Source organism: Triticum aestivum, chromosome 4B (assembly GCF_018294505.1).
Source record: "Triticum aestivum cultivar Chinese Spring chromosome 4B, IWGSC CS RefSeq v2.1, whole genome shotgun sequence".
In the NCBI taxonomy this organism is placed as follows: Eukaryota; Viridiplantae; Streptophyta; class Magnoliopsida; order Poales; family Poaceae; genus Triticum; species Triticum aestivum.
The window spans coordinates 650,874,276-650,885,425 of NC_057804.1; the positions used below are offsets into that span (position 1 = coordinate 650,874,276).

General features: G+C 45.5%; 1 protein-coding gene across 1 annotated transcript; it reads left to right on the plus strand.

The window, feature by feature from the left end:
• Positions 1 to 639: 639 nt before the first annotated feature.
• LOC123089630 (aquaporin PIP2-5-like) lies at positions 640 to 1,902 on the plus strand. Its single transcript, XM_044511260.1, has one exon. It carries the CDS (start codon positions 646 to 648, stop codon positions 1,612 to 1,614), a length of 969 nt encoding a protein of 322 aa, XP_044367195.1. The 5' UTR covers positions 640 to 645; the 3' UTR covers positions 1,615 to 1,902.
• The last annotated feature ends 9,248 nt before the right edge of the window (positions 1,903 to 11,150 follow it).

Below are 11,150 nucleotides of genomic sequence, written 5' to 3' on the forward strand. Positions count from 1 at the left end.
TACCATCATGTCCCAGAAAATGTCGGCTCAATAACATTACCGAGAATATAAGGCGTGCAATCTTAGTTTTTTTTCCCTTAATTTTCTTCAAGGCTATAAGATTATATATAAAGAAAAATCAACATCTATGATATTACAAAATCAAGTTTGGTATACCTGTCATTTGGTAATATAGTTGCTGGTCATTTTTCCATAACCTTGGTCAAAATTAAAAGAAGGGTCTAACTTTTTTTTTTGAACACACTACAGACGCAAGTGCTCATATAAACAGGAGTTGGACCCTGGTTGGCTGGGGATACCACTGTCCACCTAACCATCTCAACCACAGGTTGGTTCGCAAAGAAGGGTCTAACTTACGTCTTATATTTTGGAAAGGGGAGAGTATTTGCCGGCCAAATTTGAAAAGGTCCGATTGAAGATATGTCCAAAAAACAAGTTATTGGTGAATTTCAGGGAGTAGAATTATTACTATATCTTGAATGTAAAACATAAAAGGCATGGCTTGTAAACGAGTAAATGGCACTTGTAATTTGTAACTAGTGCTTCCTTTTTTTTACAGTATGCATAGTGATTGCTAGGGGAGGCATATGCATGCTCAATGATGGTGGCCTTCCTCTATATATATGGATGCATCTTGGCCAAGTTATGGACACAACACTTCATCGATCCTTAACCATCAATCAAATTTCCCGGCTCATCTTTTCTTCTCGAATAATCAGCTCGATCGATATTGGTATGGCAGCTGGAGAGGGCAAGCTGAGTGCGGAAGCCAACCTTAGTTCCGATACTACCATGAGCACCAAGGATTACCTGGACCCTCCTCCGACGCCGCTGCTGGACGCCGGCGAGCTGGGCAAGTGGTCCTTGTACCGGGCCACCATTGCCGAGTTCACCGCCACCCTCCTCTTCGTCTACGTCGCCGTGGCCACCGTAATCGGCCACAAGCGCCAGACCGACGCCGAAGCGTGCAGCGGCACCGGCGTGCTGGGCATCGCGTGGGCCTTCGGCGGCATGATCGCCGTCCTCGTCTACTGCACCGCCGGCATCTCCGGCGGCCACATCAACCCCGCGGTCACCTTCGGGCTGCTGTTGGCGAGGAAGGTCTCGCTTCCCAGAGCCTTCCTCTACATGGCGGCGCAGTGCCTCGGCGCCATCTGCGGCGCCGCCATGGTCAGGGCCGTGCACGGCGCGCACCACTACGCGCTCTACGGCGGCGGCGCCAACGAGGTCGCGCCGGGGTACTCCAAGGCGGGGGCGCTGCTGGCCGAGGCCGCCGGCACATTCGTTCTCGTGTACACCGTGTTCTCGGCGACCGACCCGAAGCGCATGGCGAGGGACTCCCACGTGCCGGTGCTGGCGCCGCTGCTCATCGGCTTCGCCGTGCTGATGGCGCACCTGGCCACCATCCCCGTCACCGGCACCGGGATCAACCCGGCGAGGAGCCTTGGGGCCGCCGTGGTGTACAATGGGAAGAAGGCGTGGGCCGATCAGTGGATCTTCTGGGTCGGGCCTTTGGCGGGCGCCACCGTCGCCATGGCCTACCACCAGTACGTCCTCAGGAACTGCGCCGCCAAGCACTCCTTCGGCTCCAACCACCACGACGTCCAAGCCTAGGCCAGCACCATCGTTCGTCGACATGCGTAACCTACCTGGTTGGTTTCAGATCCACATATATTACGTACTATGTGGCTGTTACTTTATGATTTACTATGTGTGAAGTTGTTGCATGAATATCTCGACGTTGCACTCTGTACGTTTGCCGTGCACGCCGTAGTTCTCGCCGGCAATATGTGTATGAATGGGTCAATGCATGCGCATGGATGCATGCATGCATGGGATCCACCGATGGGATTGGATGTATGTGTAATGTGTTGTTTGCATTTTTAATCTTGTTGCTACTTATACATGTGTTGCCAATCTAAAACATAAAGATTAACAACAACAACAACAACAACAACAACAAATAAATTTATTGTTCCTACTGGACCAACTCTGCAAGACAATGTAAGCGAGGAATTACAAACTAGAGAAGAACTAAAATTTACAATTCATGACTCACGAGGGCCACCTGTCATATAACTGCGGTCAAAGATGATGGATTAATTATTATCTTCAAGGAACGAAACTGCAAGTCGGTCCTTCAGAGACAATGACAAAACATATTCGGTGGTTTGATCCACAATTTCTGGGTAACTTGTTGCCCTGCACAAAATCCATTAGATAATCAGAAATGTACAAAATGTGTGACTAGCATATAATTTAAACTATAACAAATCAAGTAAAGTTTTAAAAACAAATATTATAAATAGCGACAGTATATGAATACATTAGATGTAAAATGCGCAACTGCTGTAAATTCAAAGTAAAATCACAGAATAATTAGAAAAAACTCCAGTCAAGTGAAAACCCAAAAAAACCCTCTTAGAGCTAAGAAAATTTGTAGATATAATCCGTTTTAGAACTTAGGGCAACTAGTACAAAACGGGTATTACAAGCGCCCCCGAGAAGTGATTGTGTTCTTGGCATAACAAGACGCCTTTAATAACCCAACAGTGGCGGTCATTAGTGTAGTGAAAAATAACAAAGGTGGTTCCAAAATTGTACCGCTTGTAGAAATAGGTGGAGGCATTTAGAAGTTCCAAACTGCCTACAACTGGAAAGTGTTCCAGGCAGTTTTGTAGCTGGAACCACCTGCGGCATGCTACCCATATTTTGTATGTATTTCTGCCCCCGATCCTCACCCTATTTCTTAGGCTGGTCATAGTGGGAGTAACTTAGACTAGTAACATGCATATGTTACTAGTCCAAGTTACTATCTTTATAATGAATAGTAACACATGGATGGTAACATACAAGCCTTTATTAAATGAGACATAGACTCATTCTTCCTCGAGGTGTGTTATGTTACAGTAACATATTATGTTACCACAAGCATCTCTCCCCTCATTAACTCCATGCTACATAAGCAAATTTGTCTTGGGATATGTTATGTTACTACCTAAGTTACTCCTACTATGACTAGCCTTAGGTCCTGTTTGGTTTATAAGTCCTAGGACTTTTTCTAGTCCCAACAAAAAAAAGTCCTTAGTCCCTAAAAAGTCCCTCCCTGTTTGTTTCCAAGAACTTAAAAGTCACTATTCCCTCCCTAGAGGTTATTAAATGACCATATTACCCCTAGTATACAGAAAAATAACAACCAAACAACACCATGGGGCAGCGGGGCAATGGGTGCAGGAAGGGGCATTGTTAAAAAAGTCCCAAAAAATCCCAAAAAAGACTCTTCTTGAGAGTCTTCTTCATTTAGTCCCAAAAGGCAACTTTTAGTCCCTAGTAGTCCCTCCTGTTTGTTAAAAAGTCTTTAATAGGGACTTTTTCTAGTCCCTACACCAAAAAGTCCCTGGAAACAAACACCCCCTTACTCCCCACCCCTACCCCAAAAACACACATTGATGTCAGATTTAGCGCCACCAAGCTTCTCCGCCATCGGCGTGTAGCCATGGTGTAGCGTTCGACCCATGTGCTAGTCGTGCTGCGTCACCATGCTTCGCATGCTCGTCATGTTGCATCGTCGTGATGTGTCACCACAACCCATGCGCTCGCCAGTTCGTCATGCCTCCACCTTTGCTCTAAATGACCAAGGGCAAGGCATCTCCAACACATCCCCATGGTCCCCATTTTCAAAATTACTCGATGGGGGTCGATGCGAATGGGACGGTGAATGGAGGGGGCTGTGTCACAGACCATATCTATGTTGGGATGCAAGGTGGGGCAACCTCCTTGGGTGAATACTATAGGAGGGGCTACGTCGGGAAGCAGAGGATTCCATTTTTTCCTTTTCTTTCAAAACAGGAGGTTGAAACTCCCGGCTTTTGCATCAATAGATGCACATAGCTTTTTTTTTAATTATTCAACAATGGGTTCATAAGAACATACATCAAACCACTAGAGGCCATCACTCACACCTACAAACTCGATAATGTGGAGTGCTCTAACTCCCACCATCTAGAGCCGAGGCCATCGCCGATCCGCTCGCATGATGTATCAGGAGCCTGCACCCGATCCAGCAGACCAAAAGTGTATACCGCGTGCACACGTATTGGAAGCCACCATTACCACTGAACCACTGACCATCTACAGAAAGGAGATCCACATCATCCTAGCCAAGCCGGCCATCCGTGACGCCAATGCGTCTCCAAATATTCCCACCGCCTTGAGCTCGTCCATCTAGACGCATCCGTCATCGAGAATCAGTTGTACCGTGCCACCAAGACCCGTCATCGTCGATGCGGTAGATTCCACACCGCTCTAGCTGCCAACCTCCACCCACCATTCTCGCTCAATACCTTGTCACACGGAGCCCACCGCCTACGTCAACCCTTTTCCTCAGACCCAAGCCTCCGAAGACGGCGCCTCCATGGAGGGTACGACGCGCATGGCACCGCCGCCGCCCAATCCAAGACGGATTTTGGACTTTCGTCCGGGAGGGTGATCAAGTGTGGATAGGAGGGACCTCGACTGTGCCTCCAAGGAGGAAAATGATACCGAGAGACGTGGCCACTGCCGAGTCAACCGACCAAAGTTTCCTCCGGTCCCAATCCTACACCACCAACCTCTGTCTTCTCCGGATCCGGCAACCTCGAGCAACCATCAACCGAAACCTACAGGGAAGTACAACCCTCCATACAGGGAAGTACAATCCTACAGGGAAGGTCTGCTCCGCACGCACCACCCCGCACCGCAACTGCGTCGGGTGATACGTCTCCAACGTATCTATATATTTTTTACTGTTCCATATTGTTATATTACATTCTTGGATGTTTTATAATCATTTTATAGTCATTTTATATCATTTTTTGGTACTAACCTATTGACATAGTGCCCAGTGCCAGTTGTTATTTTCTGATTGTTTTTTACACGGCAGGAAATCAATACCAGACGGAGTCCAAACGCAGCGAAACTTTTTGTGGATTTTTTTCTGGACCAGAAGACACCGTATGGGCCAAGAAAGTGCCTGAGGGGTGCTTCGAGGGGAGCACAACCCACCAGGGCGCGCCTGGGCCCCGAGGCGCGCCCAAGTGGGTTGTGCGCACCTCGGTGGCCTCCTGCACCGTCTCTTTGCTCTATAAATACCCTAATATTCCAGAAACCCTAGGGGAGTCGACGAAAATCAATTCCAGCCGCCATAAGTTCCAGAAACACCAGATCCAATCTAGACACCATCATGGAGGGGCTCATCATGTCCATTAGTGCCTCTTTGATGATGCGTGAGTAGTTCTTTGTAGACCTATGGGTCCATAGTTAGTAGCTACATGGCTTCCTCTCTCTCTCTTGATTCTCAATACAATGGTCTCTTGGAGATCCACATGATGTAAGTCTTTTTGCGGTGTATTTGTTGGGATCCGATGAACTTTGAGTTGATGATCAGATCTATGATTTTATCCATAAAACTTATTTGAGTCTTCTTTATTGTCTTATATGCATGATTACTTATAGCCTCGTATTTTTGTTTGGCCAACTTGATCTATTTATCTTGCAATGGGAAGAGGTGCTTTGTGATGGGTTCGATCTTACGGTGCTTTATCCGAGTGATAGAAGGGGAAATGACACGTATGTATTGTTGCTATTAAGGATTACAAGATGGGGTCTATATCTACATAAAAAGATCTTGTCTACATCATGTCATCGTTCTTATTGCGTTACTCTGTTTTCCCATGAACTTAATACACTAGATGCATGCTGGATAGCGGTCGATGTGTGGAGTAATAGTAGTAGATGCAGGCAGGAGTCGGTCTACTAATCTTGGACGTGATGCCTATATAATGATCATTGCTTGGATATCATCATGATTATTTGAAGTTCTATCAATTGCCTAACAGTAATTTTTTCCCACTGTTTGCTATTTTTCTCGAGAGAAGCCACTAGTGAAACCTATGGACCCGGGTCTCTTCTTTAATATATTTTCCTTTGCAATCTATTTTCCTTTGCTTTTATTTTTAGTTCTACAAAACCTAAAATACAAAAATACCTTGCTGCACTTTATTTTATTTGCGATCTATTTATCCAATCTATTACAACTTTATCCTGTCTCCATGCCAATTTCTGGCGCCGTTGCCCGAAAGGGGTTGACAACCCCTTTAACACGTTGGGTTGCGAGTATTTGTTATTTGTGTGCAGGAGCTGTTTACGTTGTGTTGCGTGGTTCTCCTACTGGTTCGATAACCTTGATCTCATCATTGAGGGAAATACCTACCATTGATGTGTTGCATCATCCCTTCATCTTTGGGGAAATACCGACGTAGTTTAAGCAAACATCATCGAGCAGCAGATTCCCGAACGAGAGCAGCCGCCCCATGGAGCCAGACGGCCGAACTAGCCGGATCCGGCGACAAAGGGGCCGCCACCTCGCTAAGGCCTGTCGGAGGGGAGCCAACGGCTCGAACGCCGCATGTCACGCAGAGGCCGACGACTAGCTCGCCGGCACACGCCACGCCAGATCCCTCCTAGCCGCGCCCGCCATCAAATCCGCGATCTAGAAAGCCACCGCCACACGAGAGCAGTCCTGCCATCGCCGAAGGAGAGGGGAGGTGGGGGTGAGGAGATCTGGGTTGGGGCGCCCCAGTGCTACTCCCCGAGCTGCACAGGAGCGAGAGGAGATGGATTAGCAGAGGATTCCATGAGGAAACTTCATTGGGAATTAGAGGATTCAACTGCTCGGAAGTTCCACACATACTTCAAGCAATGTTATGTGCAACCAGCGCTTTAGTTTCCCCCTCTAAATTCTCCCACCCCTTCCACTTCCTTCCTCTCCTCCCACAACCGACACTTCATTTCCCTCGCTTCATATTCCCTCTTCTTTTCTACTCTCTCTCTCCCTTCATGAGAGCATTTCCGAGTTGGAGTTCTTTGATATTTTGTTAATTCTAACATGGTGCATCGTTTTTATTTAGATCATGTATCAATTTTGCCTAGAAATTATTTTCATTTCTTAATTTGTCTTTCTCTTTGAAGTAAGTATCTCCATCAAATCACTATGACTCTCTAGTCTATGCTACATGGATCCCAGCAAGTACCTCGCCAACCTTGGAAAGCAATGACAGAAAAGGCTAAGGTAATTTCTCATTGATATTATCTTTGGTTTAAGTTTGTACCACCTATTATTGCCTGCTTCTTTTTTTATTTGGTTTTCTATGTCATTCAAGAAAAAAATGTGTATGTGGTGGATTGATATTCATGATGGATCATCCACAGTCGTTAAGAAGCATCGCCTGAATAAAGACTATGAGGTAAATTTCAAGAAACTTCCTTTATAATGTTAGATTCTACTATAATCCCTTGGCATTGATATATTAGGACCTTTTAGTTGCTCAAGAATTTTTTCTTATCTTAATAACATCATACTGACATAGATCATTAAACACTAAGGTTGTAGAGCAAATACTAGTATTGTGATTAGTGCATTTCAGCTAAAAGACCTGATGTGGTGAAGCCTTGCGTTAAAGTAGCACTGCCATAGTTATTGTGCTTAAATCATTTCTAGAGTTTATTTATCTTAGGAATGGTATGAAGAATATGCAGATCCCATCACTAGTGCAGAATCGGGCTTTAGTCCCAGTTCATAAGGAACTGCAGTGTCGGTTCTTCAACCAGCACTAAAGGGTGGGTGATACATCTCCAACGTATCTATAATTTATGAAGTATTCATGCTCTTATATTATCATCCTGGGATGTTTTACAATCATTTTATAGCAACTTTATATCATTTTTGGGACTAACCTATTGACATAGTGCCTAGTGCCAGTTGATGTTTTTAGTTGTTTTTTACATCACAGGAAATCAATATCAAACGGAGTCCAAACATAGTGAAATTTTTTGGAGAATTTTTTGGACCAGAACACCCAGGATGGGCCAGAGAAGTACCAGAGGGGTGCCCCGATGGGGGCACAACCCACCTGGGCACGCTGCCCAGGCGCACCCAGGTGAGTTGTGCCCACCTCGGTGGCCTCCCGCACTGCCTCTTCACCCTATAAATCGTCAAATATTCCAAAAACCCTGGGGGTAACCCTAGATCAGAAGTTCCACCGCCGCAAGCCTCTGTAGCCATGAAAAACCAATCTATACCCCATTTCGGCACTCTTCCGGAGGGGGAGATCATCACTGGTGGCCATCTTAATCATCCCAGCGGCCACCATGATGAGGAGGGAGTAGTCCACCCTCGGGGATGAGGGTTTGTATTAGTAGCTATGTGTTTAATCTCTCTCGCGCGCATTCTTGAGATGTCACGATCTTGATGTATCACGGTCTTTGTTAATATAGTCGGATCATATGGTGTTTTCCCCTCTCTATCTTGTTATGAATTGAGTTTTCCCTTTGAGATTTCGTTTTATCGGATTGAATACTTTTATGGATTTTAAAACACTTGATGTATGTCTTGCTATGAATACCCGTGGTGGCAATCGGGTATCATATTGATTCACTTGATATGCATTTTGGCACTCAATTCGTAGATTCCCGAGGTGACGTTGGGGTAATCTATGCATAGGGGTTGATGCACGTTCTCGTCTTTGTTTCTCCGGTAGAAATCTTGGGGCACTCTTTGAGGTTCTTTGTGTTGGATTGAGTATTATGAATCTGAAATTGTTTGATGCATATTGTATAATCAACTCACGGATACTCGCGGTGACATTAGAGTTGGTTGATGTGTATCATATGGTGTTATTTTAGTACAAACTCTTGGATAGATCGAATGGAAAGAATAGCTTTGTGTTATTTTAGTACGAACTTTTGAATAGATCGACCGGAAAGAATAGCTTTGAGGTGGTTTCATACCCTACAAACAATTTCTTCTTATGTTCTCCGCTAGATAAGAACGTTGAGGGATGGCTATATGATCCAATTATATTGGCATTGTTGAGAGATTGCACTAGTGAAAGTACGAACCCTAGGCCTCATTTTCAAGCATTGCAATATTGTTTCTTGTAGCGACCAGACCTCAAACAGTCTAGTCTTTGTGCATCAGTGTCATCCCTGGATAGGTAATGCTGACACGCACTATACTTGAGGATTTATAACAGAGTTTCAATCACACACTTATTACATCGAATTTCTCAAAAGAGAACTTATTACAATAATGGCTTAAGGCCATCTAAATAAGATAACAACAAAAGGCTTGGAAGATAGAGTGAGTCCATCAACTCCAACGGCATAGCTGAGTGAACGACAACGACCTATGGCACCTTACTCGTCGTCTGAAAAGTCTGCAACATGATATGTTGCAGCCCGAAACGGGTCAGCACATGGAATATGCTGGCAATGTAACACAAAGAGAGTAATGAACAGAATAAATGCTATCACTACATGCATATATGGCTGGTGGAAAGCTCTATGGTTACTGTTTTGCATAAAGCCAATTTTTTCCTACAACAAAGGAATAAATTTTATTTAACTATCATGGTGGTTGTTAAACATTGAGAAGGTTCCTCCAACTCAATCCAATTAAGCAATAACAATTAACCCAACAAATTAATTTAGAGTGATGAGATCAACATGATAATCCAAGAATCAGATATTCAAGATGTCCATAATCGGGGACACGGCTAATCATGATTAGTTTGTACACTCTACAGAGGTTTGCATACTTTTCCCCACAAGACTCGATCTCCTTCGTTAGATTTCTCGCACTACATGGTGTTTGAGAAACAGATGAGCGAGACACAGTCTTCCAGAACATTTACTCTTTACTCTGGATGGACATTTATGCCTAGTTTCCCCTACATCTGCTAGCCCACCACTGAAAGAGGTCATGCAACCTACTCAACTATGCTAGAGCCCATAATAGCTTGTGGCTGCACTGTTGGAAATATGCCCTAGAGGCAATAATAAAATGATTATTATTATATTTCCTTGTTCATGATAATTGTCTATAGTTCATGCTATAATTGTATTAACGAGAAACAGTGATACATGTGTGAATACATAGACCACAACTTGTCCCTAGTGAGCCTCTAGTTGACTAGCTCGTTGATCAACCGATAGTCATGGTTTCATGACTATGGACATTGGATGTCATTGATAATGGGATCCCATCATTAGGAGAATGATGTGATGGACAAGACCCAATCCTAAGCATAGCACAAGATCGTGTAGTTCATTTGCTAAAGCTTTTCTAATGTCAAGTATCAGTTTCTTAGACTATGAGATTGTGTATCTCCTGGATGCCGTAGGAGTGCTTTGGGTGTACCAAACGTCACAACGTAACTGGGTGACTATAAAGGCACACTACAGGTATCTTCGAAAGTGTCTGTTGGGTTGACACGAATCGAGACTGGGATTTGTCACTCCGTATGACGGAGAGGTATCTCTGGGCCTACTCGGTAATGCATCATCATAATGAGCTCAATGTGACCAAGTGGTTGGTCATGGGATCATGCATTACATAACGAGTAAAGTGACTTGCCGGTAACGAGATTGAACGAGGTATTGGGATACCGACGATCGAATATCAGGCAAGTAACGTACTGATTGACAAAGGGAATTGTATACGGGATTACTTGAATCCTGGACATCGTGGTTCATGCGATGAGATCATCGTGGAACATGTGGGAGCCAACATGGGTATCCAGATCCCGCTGTTGGTTATTGGCCGGAGAGCTGTCTCGGTCATGTGTGCTTGATTCTCGAACCCGTAGGGTCTACACACTTAAGGTTCGATGATGCTAGGGTTATTAGGAAGACTTGTATGTGATTACCGAATGTTGTTCGGAGTCCCGGATGAGATCCCGGACGTCACGAGGAGTTCCGGAATGGTCCGGAGGTGAAGATTTATATATGGGAAGTTGTAATACGGTCACCGGAAAAGTTCGGGGGCATACCGGTATTGTACCGGGGCCACCGGAAGGGTTCCGGGGGTCCACCGGGAGGGGCCACCTATCCCGGAGGGCCTCATGGGCAGTGGAGGGAAGGGAACCAGCCCCTAGTGTGCTGGGCGCATCCCCCTTAGGCCCATGCGCCTAGGGTTGGGGGGGGGAACCCTAAAGGGGGCGCCCCCATGTTGCTTGGGGGGCAAGCCCCCCCCCCCCCCTTGGCCGCCGCCCCCCCTCTAGATCTCATCTAGAGGGGGCCAGCCCCCTTCCTCCCCCCCTATAAATAGAGGG